A 19,027-nucleotide genomic window follows, 5' to 3' on the forward strand; every position below is an offset into this window, starting at 1 on the left:
TTAACTAAGTAGTGAGTAATTAGACCCCAGAGCATATTTGCTCCACAGTGCTCTGGACCATGGTGTTTTTAATTATGAGGCTAGGGCTCTCATAAGTAAAAGCAAGGTCAAAATAGAGAGTCTGTAGTATTCCAGGTCTGTGTGTATGAAAATTAGAGCATCAGGCAGGTGCCATCTCAGATTTTTAGCCACTCAGGTCTACTTGGAGAAGCTACTGACTTTTTATATTTTTAGTGATTTTTTTCCTAAGGTGGTTCCTGAATCTCTTCTCCCCAATGCTGAGAGTCCTTGCAGTGCCTCTCTCTGAAGGTTGGGAAGAAAGAGGACTATATATGCTACCTGTGATCACAGAGAGTAAGAACACACAGTGCAGTGTCTTTTCTCAGTCATGTACTAGAAAGGTAACAAAGGGGAATCACCACCACTATAGTCCTTGAGCTACTGGGGTATGGGAAGAAGATCCTACTGGATTTGGGCCATGTAATGTCATAGGTGTGGTTACCATTAGAGAAGCAGTAGAAATAGAGAAAGAAATGAAAGGGGAAGAATATTCTCATAGGAAAATCTCAGGAAAGGATCAGGAAGTTCTCACAGAGTTCATCTAGTCCAAGCTGAAGACACTAAACTCTAAGAAGTTATATATCTTTTTTTAAAAATTGTATTGAAGTATAGTTGATTTACAGTGTTGTGTTAATTTTTTCTGTACAGCAAAGTGACTCATATATATATGTATATATTCTTTTTCACATTATTTTCCATTATGGTTTGTCACAGAATATTGAATATAGGTCTCTGTGTAGGACCTTGTTGTTTATCCATCCTACACATAATTGCCTCTGCCAATTCCAAACTCCCATTCCTTCCCTCCCCTCCCCCTTCCCCTTTGGTAACCACAGGTCTGTTCTGTATGTCTGTGAATCTGTTTTTTTTTTTTCATAGATTATGTTCATTTGTATTGTTATTTTAGATTCTACATATAAATGATATGATTTGGTATTTGTCTTTCTTTTTCTGACTTTGTTTAGTACGATAATCTTTAGGTCTGTCCATATTGCTGCAAAAGGCATTATTTCAAGAAGTTACATATCTTGATCAAGGTCATAGTGGATAAATTCTCCTTATTTCTAATCAGACCTTTTTCTTCTGCACCAAAGGAAGAGGCTAGTGAGAGTGACCTGATCAAAGTGTAATGAGGTTGATTTCAATCTGTTGTGTAATGAAAAAACTTGTCAAGACCCTATAAAAAGAGCTTCCTGCTGCTGCTGCTAAGTCGCTTCAGTCGTGTCCGACTCTGTGCGACCCCATAGACGGCAGCCCTAGGCTCCTCTGTCCCTGGGATTCTCCAGGCAAGAATACTAGATTGGGTTGCTATTTCCTTCTCCATTACATAAAAGTGAAAAGTGAAAGTGAAGTCGCTCAGTCGTGCCCAACTCTTAGCGACCCCATGGACTGCAGCCTACCAGGCTCCTCCATCCATGGGATTTTCCAGGCAAGAGTGCTGGAGTGGGTTGCCATTGCCTTCTCTGATAAAAAGAGCTTAGTTTATCTGTATTTCAACTGTCAGGGTAAGGAACCCACATGTTATTATGTGATTCCTTCTCGTCGGAGCATGACTGAGTTGACCAGCAAAGCATTAAACACAGGAGAAACCTGTAGCATTGCTGAATTCTCTGGAAAGTTGCTGTTCACACGCAAGACACTGAAAGGAATTTCTGCTGGAAAGTGCAGTGGAGCCACTCTGGCACATGAGGGCTAACTAGGAGTCTGGTTTGGAATCTCATAAACATGCCCTGCTTTGGAGGTGTGAGGATGAGAGTGAACCTGGGATGGCCTGGGAACTATTCATTGGAATGCCCTTAGCCCCTGTGGCTTGGCGGCGTTCATGAAGCTGGTGATGGCTGAGCTCCATCTGCCTAAGGGCAAGGCTTAGCCTTGGCGTTGCAGTTGGCAGCACCAAGAAGATCAGCCACACCTTGATCAGGCTCAAGATTTTTACAGCTATGGTTCCCTCCCCATTCTCCTCAGGTTGCTGAGTTGCTGAACCTGTTTCCTGCCTCCCAGCTTAAAGTCATTGGGGAAGATTCCGATAACATCTAGAGGAAGTACTGGAGTCTAGGAAGAATGCTCTTTCCCAGTCTCCTTTGGGGATAAACCTGAGGTTTTGGTAAAATTCTCAACACATAAAGAGTAAATAGAAATTCTCACAGATTCTTTTCAACCCTATACAAAGTTTGCATAATTAAGGCAACAAAACCTGATATTTAAGAACCACTCATACACTTGCTGCTGCTGCTGCTGCGTCGCTTCAGTCGTGTCCGACTCTGTGCGACCCCATAGACAGCAGCCCACCAGGCTTCCCCATCCCTGGGATTCTCCAGGCAAGAACACTGGAGTGGGTTGCCATTTCCTTCTCCAATGCATGAAAGGGAAAAGTGAAAGTGAAGTCACTCTGTCATGTCCAACTCTTCGCGACCCCATGGTCTGCAGCCTACCAGGCTCCTCTCCGTCCATGGGATTTTCCAGGCAAGATTACTGGAGTGGGGTGCCATTGCCTTCTCCAGGACTTGTCTACAGTTCACCAGAATAGAAGTGAAAAGTGAAAGGGAAGTTGCTCAGTCATGTCCGACTCCTAGTGACCCCATGGACTGCAGCCTACCGGGCTTCTCCGTCCATGGGATTTTCAAGGCAAGAGTACTGGAGGAGGGTGCCATTGCCTTCTTGGACTCATATACACTTACCAAATATCTAGTATGTCTCATGTAGAGTAGAGCATTGAACAAAAAAAGACAAAATCCCTGCCTTCATGGACCATATATTCTGTCAGAAAAAAAAATTTTTTTTTTTTTCCTGAAAGGAAATTTTAAATAACACCTGCTCTACTTTTCAAAAAAACCTAAAATGTTTCCATTTCTATTCCACTTGAGTATATACCCTCAGGAGATGTTCTACATATTCACAAGGAGATTGGCACAGTGATGTTCACTGAAAATTTTGTTTATGGTACAGAAGATTGCAGACAACCTCAGTGTCACTAGAGAAAGAAGATAACTGTGGTTTATTTTATGACACTCAGTTACAGTTGTTTAGTGTAAAGCTCTGAGGCCAGAAGCCTGGGTTTTAATCCATGTGTGCCACTCACTTGTCTTTTTTTTATTTCCAGGCTTTATTGAGGTGTAACTGACACATTATGTAAGTTTAACTTGTATAGTGTGTTGATTTGATACCTTCCTGCGTTGAAAAATGGTTACCTCTGTAGTCTTGGCTAACACCTCCATTGTGTCACATAATCACCATTTCTTTTCTGTGATGAGAACATATTAAGATCTACTCAGCAGCTTTTTGGTGTATAATACAGGATTAGCAGTAACCACCATGCTGTGCATTAGATCCGCAGAACTTAGTCATCTTTTACTTGGAAGTTTGTACTTTTTGACCGACATTTCCCATACCCTCAGCCCCTGGAAACCATCACTATACTCTGTTTCTATGAGTTTGACTTTTTTAGATTCCACATATAAGTGAGGTCATATAGCATTTGTCTTTGTCTGATTTATTTCACTTAACATAATGACCTTAAAGTTCATTGATGTTGTCACAAATGGAAGCATTTCCTTATTTTTCCTGGCTGAAAAATATCCCATTGCATATATTTACCACATTTATCCATTTGCCCACTGCCAAACACTTGTTTTCATATTTAGGCTATTGTGAATAATGCTTTAGTAAACATGGGGAGTATACAGATAATTTGAAGATCCTGTTTTCATTTCCTTTGGGTGTAAACCAAAAGTGGAATTACTAGATTTCAGGGTAGTTCTATTTTTAACTTGTTGAGAAACCTCCATTCTGTTTTCCACAGAGGCTGCAATAATTTACTGTCCTTTTAACTGTGCACAAGGGTTTCCTTTTCTCCACATCCTCATAAACACTTTTAATATCTTGTTTTGCTGATGATAGCCATTCTAACAGGTGTGAGGTGATAGTTCATTGGGATTTTGATTTGCATTTCCTTCATGATTAGCACTATTGAGCACCTTTCTATGTACCTGTGTGCCATTTGTATGTCTTGGGAAAAATGTCTCTTCAGATCCTCTGGTCTTTTTTTAATTGGATTTTTTTTTTTTTTGCTAATGAGTTGTATGAGTTATTTACATATTTTGGTTATTAATCCCATATCAGATATATGATTTGGAAATATTTTCTTCCATTTGGTAAGTTCAGTTCAGTCGCTCAGTTGTGTCCGATGCTTTGCAGCCCTATGGACTGCAGCACGCCAGGCTTCCCTGTCCACCAACCAACTCCCAAGCTTATTCAAACACATGTCCTTCTAGTTGGTGATGCCATTTGGTAGATTGCCTTTTTATTTTGTTGATTGTTTCCTTTACTGTGTAGAAGCTTTTCAGTTTGATGTAGCCTCTTTTACTACTTTTTGCTTTTGTGGCTTGTGCTTTTTGATGTAATACCTAAAAACTGATTGTCAAGACCAGTGTCAAGGAGATTTTCCCCTACACTTTCTTCTAGGAGTTTTATGCTTCAGGTCTTACATTTAAGTCTTTAATCCATTTCAGGTTTTTATTAGTGGCTTGACATAGGGATCCATTTTCATTCTGTTTTAACCACATAAAAGCTGAAATTTTAGATGGATTGAGGAGTGAAATATAATAGAACATAGATGAATATTTACATAATCTTGGGTTGGGAAAGACTGTTATAAATGTGTTATCAAAGACAGAAAGTAGAACGTAAAAGATGAGTTCATGTGACTAAGAAAAGTTCTGTTAATTGAGACTTGTATGTTAGAGTTCATTATAAACAAAATTAAAAATAAATTGAGGTACTTAATATAGATTTTACAAATTAATTTAGCCATAAACCTCACAATAAGGAGGTTTTATCAACAACCACAGGACATGAAAATGCAGTTCACAAAAGAATATCTCTAAATGAGCAGCACACATAAGGAAAAATACTTAAACTTGCTGAGAATCAAAGAAGTTGGGGACAAACTAAATACCTGACCACAGAGTATTGGTTAAGTAAATTATGGTTCATCCATATGAATAACTCATCAAAAATAATGTCATAATATGACCCAGCAATCCCACTGATGGGCATATACACCGAGGAAACCAGAATTGAAAGAGACACATGTACCCCAGTGTTCATCACAGCACTGTTTACAATAGCTAGGACATGGAAGCAACCTATATGTCCATTGGCAGACAAATGGATAAGAAAGCTGTGGTACATATACACAATGGAATATTACTCAGCTATTAAAAAGAACACATTTGAATCAGTTCTAATGAGGTGGATGAAACTGGAGCCTATTATACACAGTAAGTCAGAAAGAAAAACACCAATACAGTATATTAACACATATATATGGAATTTAGAAAGATGGTAACGAAGACCCTATATGTGAGACAGCAAAAGAGAAACAGACATAAAGAACAGACTTTTGGACTCTATGGGAGAAAGTGAGGGTGGGATGATTTGAGAGAATAGCATGATTTGAGAGAATATACATGTTTCAGTGTACATTATCATATGTGAAATAGATCGCCAGTCCAGGTTTGATGCATGAGACAGGGTGCTCAGGGTCGGTGCACTGGTACGACCTTGAGGGATGGGATGGGGAGGGAGGTGTGAGAGGAGGTTGTTGAATCACGCGAATACACCGGGATTCTTGGCCCCCAGAGGAGAAGAATTCAATCCGGGGCCAGAGACGAGGCTTGATCGCTCAGAGCTTTTGTGTAATAAAGTTTTATTAAAGTGTAAAGGAGATAGAGAAAGCTTCTGACATGGGCATCAGAAGGGGGCAGAAAGAGTACCCCCCTGCTAGTCTTCAGCTGGATGTTATATAGTCACTAGCAGTCTGTTAATGAAAGAAAGGAATGTCTTAAAATTCAGAATGGCACCAAATGGTTTATCCTGGGCCATAAAATGATTAACTTGAATCTTAAAGAAGGGCAGACCACCATATAAATAGTTTCATCTACATAGATTAGGGGAACAATATCTGAGTATAACATACTGGTTTGTCAAGTAGGTTCTTGGCCAAGAGGCGAAACCGACTTGGAGACAGAGTTTGGGGTAAAGGCGTAGTATATTAGCATAGCTTAAGACAAACATTTCCATAAGAAAAAGGCATTGGTTATCTCTAGGCTCAAGAATAGCTAACTTCAGGTGAAACCAGGTGTCATTATGGCAACACAGTATTTTAAGAGAAACCTCTCTTTAAATTTGTATAGAGAAGGAAAAAATATTGCTAGTTTGTTTCCTCCTGCCGCTTAAGAGAGATAAAAATGTCTGACACTTGCAGGCTATTTCCTCCATTTGGAGACCCCTCTCTCCTTGGGGACCCCTAGACTCCCTATCAACTTGTCTAGGAAATGACTCTCTCAGGTGGGAGGGGGATTCAGGATAGGGGATACATGTACACCCATGGCTGACTCATGTCAGTGTATGGCAAAACCCACTACAATATTGTTAAGTAATTAGCCTCCAATTAAAATAATTTAAAAAAATAATGGCATAGAATCATACTTCATGAGGTGGGAAATAGTTGCTGTGGAAATAAGTTTAGTGAAGAGAAGTTGATATTCTCTGCATTATGTTTCTGTTTTTATGGAACAAAATATCAGATGAGAAAAAAAAATTCTATCTCCTGGAAAGACAATCAAAATATTCGTAATTATTTTTAGGTTGAGGAATATAGGAACTTCTGTTTCACAGTTTTCTCTTCCAAAATATTTTGCCTTGAATATGTGTTACTTTGCTAATTAGAAAGGAAAAGTAATATTTTTAAGGTTGGTGTAGACCAGGACACAGGAACCAATTTGAGGGGGCACCTGCTTGGCAAATTTGGGACAATTTGAGCCTCATAAAGAATGACGATGGTAAGCATTATTAAAAGGGGAAAGGGAAGAGTGCTCTTCTTTACTAGACAATGCCACCTAGTAAATACAGAAGAAATTACATGAAGTAATAAGTATTCTGCTATTCCCAGTGTAATAACTCACTTGGCAGTGATCAGCAATGAATATAAAGCTCATTGAGGGAAAGGTTGTTGGGGAATAGGATGTTATACGGGGCCTCTCGTTACATCAACTCCCCACCCCCACCCCAACATGATGTAGTATCACAAGGGGAGCAATACTAGCTGATGCCACCTGTTAGCCAAGTGATAAACTTAGCAGGATGGTACAGACGGTCATCACGTGCAGTCAGGTACGCAAACATCACCTCTGTATTTTCCTTCCACAAATGTTTAATCTGGATCTAATTATGAGGAAAATAACCAGGCTAATACAGAATGTGGGGCATTCTCAAGCCAACTGACTGGATTCTTCAAAAAGGGAAAGCAGGGAGGAAGGTTCAAGAGAGAGGGGACATGTATATACCTATGACTGATTCACATCGATATATGGCAGGAACCATCACAATATTGTAAAGCAATTATCCTTCAATTAAAAGTAATTTTTTTTTAAAAAAAAGGGAAACCAAAGAAGGCATGAGGACAGTTCTAGATTAAGTGACACCAAAGAGACGTTAATAACTAAATGCTGTACTTGAACCTGTGAAGATATTATTCGTACCATGAAGGACATTTTAAATTTAAAAATCTATTAACATTGGTTATTATAAATAGCTAAGGCCTTCCCTGGTGGCTCAGAGGTAAAGAATCCACTTGCAATGCAGGAGATCCTGGTTCGATCACTGGCTTGGGAAGATCCCCTGGAGAACGGAATGGCTGCCCACTCTAGTGTTCTTGCCTGGGAAATCCCATGAACAGAGGAGCCTGGTGGGCTACACAATTCATGGGGTCAGAAAGAGTTGGACACAACTGAGCATGCATGCATTATAAATAGCTGTAATATAAAATTGTAATATAAATTAGTATATAATTTATGTATAGTATATATTTATAATATAATTTATAATTCAGTTTTTAAGTTGTGATGTGATTATTTAGGATAATGTTCTTATTTATAGAAGATACTTGATAAAGCATTTAGGAACAAAGTATCATGATGTCTGCAACTTGTTTTTAAATGGTATATCAAAAATACACATGTGAGAGAAGTAAAATAAATGAGGCAAGACGTTAACAACATTGTTAACAAAAGTGTTAATAATGGAGGGTAAGGAGTGTTCATAGTATTCTTTCAACTTATTTCTATAGGTTTGAACATTTTCTAAATGTAAAAGGTTGTGGGGGGAAAGTTTAGGTGGAAATAAAAAGGAGTGGGAAAACTATGGAATAAATGAGACTTAAGGGATGTGGGGACCAAATGCAAAGCGTGGATCTGGTTTAGCTCTTGATTCAAACAAACCAATTGTAGGAATTCTGAAGGAGATCAGCCCTGGGATTTCTTTGGAAGGAATGATGCTAAAGCTGAAACTCCAGTACTTTGGCCACCTCATGCGAAGAGTTGACTCATTGGAAAAGACTCTGATGCTGGGAGGGATTGGGGGCAGGAGGAGAAGGGAACGACAGAGGATGAGATGGCAGGATGGCATCACCGACTCGATGGATTTGAGTCTGGGTGAACTCCGGGAGTTGGTGATGAACAGGGAGGCCCGGCGTGCTGTGATTCATGGGGTCGCAAAGAGTCAGACACGACTGAGCGACTGAACTGAACTGATTTATGAGACAATCAGGGAAATTTGAACACTGAAAAGATATTTGGTGAAATGAAGTATGAAGCAGATGAAGCAATACTGGCCATATAACGATAATTGTTAAAGCTGGACTGTGGGTACATGGGGAATGATTATGTTATTCTATTTTGCATGTTGGAAAATTCCAGTAATAAGGGGTACAACTCAGAGTTACATACTAATTTTGGACTTTGTCAATGAGTGGGTGAGTGACTAATAGATATCTAAATATATTCAAATGTTTCTCTATTGTTAAACAAAAGAAGTACACAGAAGAGTGATGTTATGAAATCAAGATTAGAACCTAAGTTACTCTCATAGTAGTAGTGTCAGGTGAGTTTGGGGGGCACTGCAGAGGTGAAAATTATGTGGGTGTAATTGTCTTTTTTTCCCCCCCTTTTTTCATTCTCTCAATTTGCCTAATGCAGGAGGCTCCTGACCACCATAAAGAAAGCTAGAGCTGGGGCATTATGCTTGTCACTTCTGAAGCTTAGGGAATGGTATTTATTGCTTCCACTGAAGTGTGAGACTCTCAGGATTGCCTATTGAATCAGTTCTTCATTTAGTTAGGAGAGCTTTTAAGTCTTGAGTATTCAAAATGTACCATGACTGCCAGTGCTGATTTAACATTCAGGTGAAGGTAAAACAAGTTTTGAAGGAACGATCATTCAGCAAGATAAAAAAGTCCACCCTTTGATCTTCTCCAGTCCCTCAGTTCCATTAGAGTTGTAAAGGTGAAAAACAGTCCTATTTTTCCTGCCTGTTTGTTAGGAGGACCATATAGGCTATGGTCACATGTGTCTTGGGAAATGATGAGCAGGTGGTTCAGCTTCATAGTGGTCCTGAACAATTTAACTTTTACTCTAAGGCAAAATTTTGCAAACAAGGTGATACTTTGCTGTGTTTTCTTTTTTTGCTTTCTAGAAGGGAATAGAATTCAAATAAAATGTGAATTGAACACATGCCTTAAAAGGTCTTTTTTTTTAATGAAAAATTAGAGTATTAACTTCTAGTAGATAATATAAACCATAAAGAGGAGATAGAGCTATGTCTATGCAAAGAAAAACTCCATTCTGAAAATGACAAAACCAAAGCTGTAAGTGGCAGACTTAATAGGAAAACAAATGAAGCCAGATTTAGAAGGGATATTGAAGAAGTTCTGGAACTAATATCCAGAGTTGCTTAACTTAGTACACAAAAGATAAGGAAAACAAGTTACACAATATTATTTAAACTCGGAATGAGGCTTTCATGTTTAGACTAGATAATGATGAAAATAATTCAAAAACTGTAGAGCATTTACAAATATAAAATACGCACACCTGAAAGTGCAGTTAGTGTTGCCCTTAGATTTTCTTCTAAGGTGTCTTTATAATAACTGTTTGCCCTGGAGGTTAACGTTTGGATATCTGATTTGAGCTTTTCAGTTTGAGTATCTTTACAGTTAAAAGACATTTACAAAGAAACTATGCAAATCCGTTTTATCAGATCTTTATACTTGCCTTTCGTGTCCGTATCTGTATCTGTGGTGTATTTAAAATGGCCACATTTTCTTTGCCATCGCTCCTAGCACTCCTACATTGGAGTGTACACACTCCAATGCACTTTACTACGATGGCATGTAAACAGTTTTGGATGGAAAATCTGACTTCATTTGTTACTAATAAAATAACAGTATCTTGTGTTTGTAAAGTACCTTACCTCTTGAAAAATGTTTTCCCATACCTCACCTCATTTCACCCTTACTAGAAGCTCTGTTTAATAGGTCGTGATATTATATAAGTTTTCGGTCAGGAACACAGAAGCTTGGAAAGAGGCCACATGACCGTAGTGGAAGAGTCAGGAACTGAACCCAAGTGTTTCAGGCAGCTTAGGTGCTTTACTCATTATCTGTGGTTTCACTGCCTTATGCTCTTTCCTGATTAAAGAGCATTCTTCTTGATAGAGAAGAACAAACAGAGCTAAATAGTTCTGTTTTCTTTTTACATTTCCTGCTCTTGTTATGTTCCAACATTTTTCTCTCTCTCTTTTTTTTAAATCTTACTTATTTTTGGCTGCGCTGTCTTCGTTGCTGTGTGGGCTTTTGTCTAGTTGTGGCAATCAGGGGCTCCTCTCTAGTGGCAGTGCGCGGGCTTCTCATTGCAGGGGCTGCTTGTTGCAGAGCATGGGCTCTAGGCATGCTGGCTCAGCAGTTGTGGTGCACAGGCTTAGTTGCTCTGCAGCATGTGGAATCTTCCCGGACCAGGAATCAAACCCACATCCCTTGCATTGGTAGATTCTTAACCAGTGGATCACCAGGGAAGTCCTTCCTCCAGCTTTTAAATATCTTTTTATTCTGAGCACGGCTGTTTTGTTATGGACTGTATCTGCCTGGTCAATTTGTTTGAAGTTAGAATTACACTGGGGAGCCATGCAGGGAGAAGGGAGAGAACCGTGTGCTCATTGTGTCGGGCACTGCGCGAGGCGCTTCCCCAGGTTATTAGGTAGTCATCCTCACTTAGCAAGATGGGTGCTGTTATCCCCAGTTTTTATGAGGAAAGGAGGCTCAGAGATTTACTTTGTTACTGTCTAGCACAATAGCCATCTTCTCCCCCAAAAAAGTCTGAATAAGGATTTCATGTGGAAATATCTTCTTTTTGAAGTTATTTTGTGCAAAACTTCATATGCTTTTTTTTTCTTTCCTGCTTTAAAGAGGGGACTCCATGATGCTTTTTCTTTTTTTCTATGTGTGGTATTTTCATATTCAGAGAGAGTGATAGAAGTTTAGGAAAGCCTAGGGAATGTTGGATCTGCATCTTTTCTTCTCCTGCTGGTTTTAGAATTTGGTTTAGGTCACTGCTAAAGTACCTGTTAGGGGTAGCATACACATCACTTTTATCTACATTTCATACCTCAGCAAGAACCGGTGTCTCACATGGGTCCTTATGGAGAACAGAGCTCCAAGGCGAGGGGACCCAGGACAGGTAAGGGGGTACAGGAAGGGGCTGCAGCAGGGGTACTTGGGCAGTGGTGCATCACAGAGGAATGTCAGTGAGGGCTGTGCCCACTCTTGTCACCCCTGCAGCAAAGCCTCCAGGGTGTCATCTAGAATCAGTTCTGGTAGCTGCAGAAATCAGCGCGGTGGTGACCAGCACTTGTTAAAGAGTTGGGCAACACAGAGTCCCCTCTCAGCCCTCTCCTTACCCCTATGAAGGAGCGATACCTTCTAGAGAGAATCTCTCTTTTTAAAATGAATTTCAACAACTCAAACCTGGTGGTCTCACAAGTATAAACTGCTAAATGTTAGAGATAGAAGGAAATGATTTATAGTATGAAAATGCATAGTCATAAAATAATCTCTTGTTTCCCCACTCTCCAGACAGTTGCAACACGACTTTCCCAGAGCCCTGATTTTCAGCACGGATGATTTTTTCTTCAGGGAAGATGGTGCCTATGAGTTCAATCCTGACTTCCTGGAGGAAGCTCATGAGTGGAACCAGAAAAGAGGTGACAGATTCCTTTCCAAGCTCCTGGGAAATCCTCTTGTGCACATAGATTGTAGCTCCTGCAAAATGAAAAAAATTTATGGAAGGAGCTTAATCTAAAGTTCTGCCATTTTTCCTTCTCAAACAGAATGCCAGAGTGTAATCTCCCTAGATTCCAGGAAAAAGAAAATTATTGATAATGGGTTCTGAAATAGGTAGTATTAAAGTTGTGTAATGAGGACATCCTGTAATAAAAATAACAAAATATGGAGTACACGCGCCCTTCTGTGATTGTTGCATGTTGTTCACTGTTATATAACATTGTGTTGCAGCAAGAAAAGCAATGAGGAATGGCATATCCCCCATTATTATTGATAATACCAACCTCCACGCCTGGGAAATGAAGCCCTATGCAGTCATGGTAGGAAGAAGTATCATTCTGAATTTTCAGTTCTGGACATTTTGTGAGAAAGTTGAAACATTTGTTCTTTCTTCTTTTTTTGGTCTTCTGTGATCTCATATTCATTAATAGTAGTTCTCCCAGGAATCAGGTAAAGAGGTTTTATTTTAGTGTTTCTCTGCCGTTCAATGGCTGAAATTTGCTGAGATGCTAATACTACCTCAGGATACATTTTAAAAATAGCCCTTGGTCTGAATTCTTGACAGCATTTCTGTCTTGGTTGTTTTCCTAAGGGAAGGCATACGTAGAAGCATCTGCTGAAACCTGCTGAGAAGTGCTGGACTAGGTGATGCCTCCAATGGAGCTGTAGATGATGTTCTTAGGACAGTTCTGTCTTTGCCAGCTGGGGACTTCAGTACTGTGTGGTGCTGCTGCTGCATGGGAGTTCCAGGGCAATGAATTTCTTAGTTTAAAAACAGATTCAGGAGTAACGCTGTAACCCTATTAAGATATTAGAATACAAATATAAATGCACATATAAAGGTAACAATTCAGCCGTCTACTGTCCGAACAGTCAGATGAATGAAGCAATGTGTACATTTTTCCTTATGAAGTATGTCTGATCTACTTTTCAGACATATTTCATCTTTTGTGCTAATATGTTTTCATTCCTTACTGCGTGTAATAAGGAGAAAAGATCCACAAACATACAGGGAGAGGAAGAAAACAGCTGAGTATATTCCCTACTTGGCTAATTTTAAAGTGAATCTCTAAAACTGGACTCATGGCAGCTTGTTTTTAAGCCTTTTTTTTTTTAATATTTTGGGCAGAGTAGCTTACATAGAGGTGTGCTTTTGTCTAGATACTTTCATCAGTTTTACTTAGGCCCAGACTGTGGGACTTTGCTGAATGTAGGACAGAATGAGCATCAACTTTGTGGTTACTTTAGTTCATGGATCAAACATCCACTTAGGAGAAAAATGGACAGGGATATGAAGAGTCAGGTTAATTAAGGCACAACTCAGAACCAAGAGGCAGGGCTTAACTGAGAGTAGCTTAAGGGAAGTTATTTTACTTTTTATTTTCTAATTTCTAGACATGCACAATCTTTCCCAGCCATCCACAGCTACTACTAAGACACAGAAACCAGATATTCTCCACGTATGATATTTGATATCCTTCTGAAATTAGAAGTGTCCATCTAAAGAATGAAGAGGAAATCCCCTTACTTAGCCCATTTTATTCTGTATTTTATAACACAACAAACAGTAGTCATAACAGAAAGTTCAACTTGAGATAAAATAAGTAGTAGTCAGTTAATTAATGCAAAGAACATTTGATGTTTCCATGGAAATGGTAATCATTTTCTAAACTCAAGGAAATATGGCACGGTGAATTGAGCCAAACTATGTGGCATGGATGGGAGAGCTACTTTTTGGAGGGAAGAATATGTGAAGTATGTGGAAATCATTTTTATTTCCCAAGCTCTGTGCCTCTGGTATTCTCACTTTGTAAACCAAGCTGTGAGGACTAGCCAAGGCACTTGATGACAGTGAACCTATGATAATCACATATACGGGGCTCTGGGAAACCATTGGAATTCATTGCTCATTCCTATGGACAGGGAATTTAAAACTAGTTCAACGATCTATCTTTTTAAAGGTTCAAAACAAAGAACTTTGTTGTTTTCCTACACAGTAGATAGAATTACTGAAAAGTTATCATTGGGAACCATAATATAATCTGAGTGTGGCTAAGTATGGATATGTACCAACTGTATTTGTTAACATAAATTAAGGAATTGAATTACTGGTTAAACAAAAGGAATGTTAGAAAAGATTTGTAGTAAATGTTAAATGGCAGCATAAACATTCCCAAACATACATACCATGTCTTCAATGTTTTATGTACTTTTGAAAAATCAGGCACTTGAAAATAACTATGAAGTTATATTCCGAGAACCTGACACTCGCTGGAAATTCAACGTCCAAGAGTTAGCAAGGTACTTCTTTGTTTTTCTAGCTCCTCATTATGTATCCTGCTATTTTCAGGTATTTCAGACCGAACAAAAGAATCTTTTCAGGCTGGAAATGGACATGGTAGTTTTCAGGCCAGAAATGGTAATTCTTGGAAATTGATAACTTTGGAATTATTAATGTGAAAGACTTTACTTTGGGGTCAGTTTCTAATATAATGCTAAATGCTAAATCTTGGCTTGGACTTGGTCCTCAAAAAGGACATATTTAACATTCTGCTAAAATGCTTCTTCATTAATGGACATTTAAAAGCACTTTCCTCTGCATGGGATTGCACTTGTGAGTGGTGTTTTTGCACTTAGGCTAAACAAAGACCTTCAGATATTGAACAGTCTGTGGTTCATTTATGGTCTAGATGCTGCTTCTAGTTTGTAAAGCAATAAATGTCCAAATAATACTAACTTGTTGATTGAATGCATGGGTTCTGATAATTCACCATCTGTGCTATTTGGTAATGTCAATGATTCAAAGTAACCAGTGAGGTCAGAATTTACTTTTTAGGAATAAGTCTAATTCATCTTATGGTTACAAGCAGATAGTGTTTCCCAAGGGATGTGTGAATCACCTCTGTCAGAATCAGCTGAGGTGACTGTTAAAATCCTAGTTCATGGGGCATCCCTGGTGGTCCAGTGGTTGAGAATCTGCCTTGCAATGCAAGGAATGCTGATTTGATCCCTGGTCCAGGAGGATCCTATGTGCTGCAGAGCAGTAAGCACGTGCATCACAACTACTGAGTCTGGGAGCTGTATCCACTGAGTCCACATGTCACAACTCCTGAGGCCACACACCTAGAGCCCGTTCTCTGCGACAGAGAAGCCACTGCAATGAGAGGCCCGTGCCCCGCTACTAGAGAAAGCCCCTGTACTGTGGCAACAAAGACCCACCACAGCCAAAAAATAAATAATACGATAAATACTTTTAAAAGTCCTAGTTCATAGACCCCATTCTTAGTTGAAATCTCTGATAATTACATTTCAAAACTATATCCCCAGTTGATCCTCATGTCCATGGGAATTGAAGAATGTTGTTTTAATAAGGATCTAGAAGTATCTAGGCCTGACATAAGTGATTATAGATATATGCATAACAAATTGGCAAACATATAAGAAGAGCTCATGGTGCTGTCTTATGTTTTGAAGCACAGAATTGAGATTTCCAGAAACAGAGCATTTTTTGATGTTTTGGCTCTTTGCTAGCCCCAGGGTAGTTTGCGGGTGTGCAGGGCCGCATGAAAAACAGTTGAGCTGAACGATAACTGCTTAACACGATGTTTTGCTTTTGTCAGATTTCCATCCTGAGAATAGGGAGTGCATATCTGTGTAATAATACAGGACTTATAAACTACAAATACTTGTAAAATGTAACTCATTTTGATATGCTGCCTTAACTAAACATTTTTTTTTCCACGTAGAAGAAACATTCATGGAGTCCCAAGAGAGAAAATACACCGAATGAAAGAACGGTATGAACATGATGTTACCTTTTACAGTGTGCTGCACGCAGAAAAACCAAGCAGAGCGAACAGAAACCAGGACAGGAATAATGCATCTCCTTCCAACGGTGCAGGGTACTGGAACACCTACGCCGAGTTCCCACACCGGAGGGCGCATGGCAGCTTCACTAATGAGAGCTCCTTTAACAGAAGGGGTGGTTGTCACCATGGGTATTAGAGGCCTCTCTTATGGGCATTCTGAATTTTCCTAAATCAGTTTTTACTTCAATTTTTGGTATTTATTCTCCGTTCAGTGGTAGTCAGAGCTCTAATTCCAGTGTAAATAGTCAAGCCTGAGAGTTTCTGTGCAGAAGTCGTTACATGCCTCTTCAACAAGCATTTGTTAAAGTGATCCTATGTGCATGGTCTGATGCTGGGAATTCTGCCGATTTGATTAAACAAAATCCTTTCTCTAGGGAAAGAACTAATTCAAAACTGAAACCTGAGAACATACCCAAGAACGTAATCAACCACATAGGCTCATTAATGAACTGTTTTTAATATAAAGCTTCAGTAGCCCTTTCTCTGAAGCAGTCTATTTTTTCAGGAAATTCATCTCCATCAGGAAAGTTGGAAAGATGGAGGAGAAATAGCAGGCAGGAACAATTTTTTAGTGCCATTGCTACTTTTGATTATCTGTGTATCCAAAAATGTGAGATGTGTGGCTGTAATGATGATATTGATTTTCCTTTAAGATGACGACATCAGGAAGTATATAGTGAAGTCACTCAGTCGTGTCCAACTCTTTGCGACCCCATGGACTGTAGCCTACCAGGCTCCTCTGTCCATGGGATTTTCCAGGGAATAGTCCTGGAGTGGATTGCCATTTCCTTCTCCAGGGGATCTTCCCAACCCAGGGATCGAGCCTGGGTCTCCCGCATTGCAGGCAGACGCTTTACTGTCTGAGCCATCAGGAAGTATACACCTAAGGGAATATTGTCCTTCAAGGTAGACACTTTGGGAGATTATCCCTTTATTTTAGCGATGTGTCATTGTTAGAAATATCTGTTAAAATCTTAATAGCGATACAAGCTACTGAGGAAAATCAGTGTCGTTGTTTCAAGTCACATCTTGTGTTTTAACTACCACTTTATCAAACAGGGTTAAACCTGTTTGATAACAGGGATAAACCTGTTTGGCTGTTGAGCTAACAGTGTACATAAAACAAGCCTGCCTTTATAAAACACCAATTTTTAAGAGGAATAATTAAGCAATTTTTAAAAATTATTCCTATAAACGTGTATTATCAGTTGGCAGCTCCAAAGTTTTGGGCGTACAAGGAATGAAGCATCCCAGGATGTCCTCACATGGAAACAGGAAAAGTCATGCTCCTCTTATAAGGAGCAGTCTGAGTGTTTTGTGAGGCATTAAGACAAAGTTCTACTACAGTTCTTATATTAAAATTGAATTTATGAATCCAAATCAAATTTTAACAGGTTGGAATCAGATTAATTTGGTGTGAGACCACAGATAAGACCATGTAGGATGTATGCTTTATTTCTTGTTGGCCAACAACTTCTTTCTAATGTTTTGTGAAGCATTATTTTAAGTGTTCTATATAATGGTGCTTTTATGGTTATTAAAAATTATATATGGTATTGCTTTATATGGACTTGTCATTGAATCTAATTTTGGGGGGTTTAAGAAAATAAAAAACTTATTTACCATAAATTCCACAAAATTCTACCCTATTAAGAACTAGTTTTTCTATAACTATATTTACCCATCTTCTTTAATGACTAGGAAACACAGAGGTAAAGATAAAAGCAACTTTATATTTTACTTGTGTGTATAAATTATTTGATCTCTATACATTAGAAAGACTGTATTACTTTAATATTCCATATCTAGTATTATTGAAATCTATTCAACATCTTGATGATTACCAGCAATGATCTGTAGTTTTTTCATTAACATTTAAAAAAATTGATGTCTCCTTTGAGTAGCAGAATTTGCCCAACAAACTAAAATTAAGTGAATTTGAATGAATCTAAAGTATAGTTTGGCTAAATTCTGTGTATCTAAGCTTAACACATAATAATCTAATAATGATGATAATCCACATTAACAGTACTCCTGTTTTCCAGACCCCAGATAGTCCTGGGTAATCCTAGTCAACATGGTCCCTAGTCAGTGCAGAACTAGGTCAGTGTGGGTGGCTTGACTCATTTAGGATAGTAGAGGTGAGAAGTGTCAGAGGGTCCAGATGAGAGTGCCTTTGCTCAATCCCATAGGAGCAGCTGAAGGATCATAACTCAAGCCCTCCTGATTTACTTCTGACTCTGCTTAGGGTTTCTGGTTCACCTGGCCTGGGCTGGGCTACTTTGTATTTGTCCTACTCTGAAAGAGCTCAGAATAGTTCCCTGCTACATTTGTCTTTTTGGGAGCATAAAATCATTAATAAAATGCCACCAACTTTGTTTATCCCATCTAGAAATGGCCTATTTTTTCTTTCAACACCCATGACTCCTGATTTTTAAAAATTTTTGAACACTTAACACTGACTTGTTTTGTGCATTCACATTTGCATCACTCACAGGGTTGGCAGAGTGCTTTATACACAAGAGGCTCTCATTAAGTGATTGTTGAGTAACACAAATCACTTTTACCATTTACCCCTTATCATGCAGTGTACATTGATGATTTTGTAATCATTAAATTGTCACTTTTGGGGGGACAATATCCATATGTACTCAAGCTTCACATTTTATTTATATAGCTTGGCTATATTATTTACAGTTTATAAACAGCAGAGTGTATGTTAGATGTCTCCATTATGGGTAGTCTAAATGCTAATCAAAAATGAAAGCGGTTATAGCTTAAGTTTTTTCAAGAAACAAAAAGGCTGAATTCTTATAATTCTTTCAGCTGAGACTCAAGTTTTATTCCCTGTTCTAGTGTGTGGATCATTGGGAAAATGATTAGGATATGAAGACCAAATTGTTTTATGAAAAAAAGTTAAATCACA

The 19,027-nt window shown here is 38.8% G+C and overlaps 1 protein-coding gene across 5 annotated transcripts in view; it reads left to right on the top strand.

Moving 5' to 3' along the window:
• N4BP2L1 (NEDD4 binding protein 2 like 1) overlaps window positions 1–17,661 on the top strand; it is a 29,179-nt gene extending 11,518 nt beyond the window's left edge. For 2 of the 5 annotated variants that reach the window (XM_055542431.1, XM_055542432.1), the window contains exons 2-5: window positions 12,026–12,153; window positions 12,464–12,552; window positions 14,457–14,533; window positions 15,979–17,661. In XM_055542431.1, coding sequence (XP_055398406.1) covers window positions 12,026–12,153; window positions 12,464–12,552; window positions 14,457–14,533; window positions 15,979–16,237 — 553 coding nt within the window. In that variant the 3' untranslated portion in view covers window positions 16,238–17,661. Of the gene's footprint in view, window positions 1–12,025; window positions 12,154–12,463; window positions 12,553–14,456; window positions 14,534–14,582; window positions 14,652–15,978 lie in introns of all 5 variants that reach the window. The other 3 variants (XM_055542433.1, XM_055542434.1, XM_055542435.1) reach the window with 3 other exon arrangements.
• The last annotated feature ends 1,366 nt before the right edge of the window (window positions 17,662–19,027 follow it).

The sequence above is a fragment of the Bubalus kerabau genome, chromosome 12, assembly GCF_029407905.1.
Source record: "Bubalus kerabau isolate K-KA32 ecotype Philippines breed swamp buffalo chromosome 12, PCC_UOA_SB_1v2, whole genome shotgun sequence".
In the NCBI taxonomy this organism is placed as follows: Eukaryota; Metazoa; Chordata; class Mammalia; order Artiodactyla; family Bovidae; genus Bubalus; species Bubalus kerabau.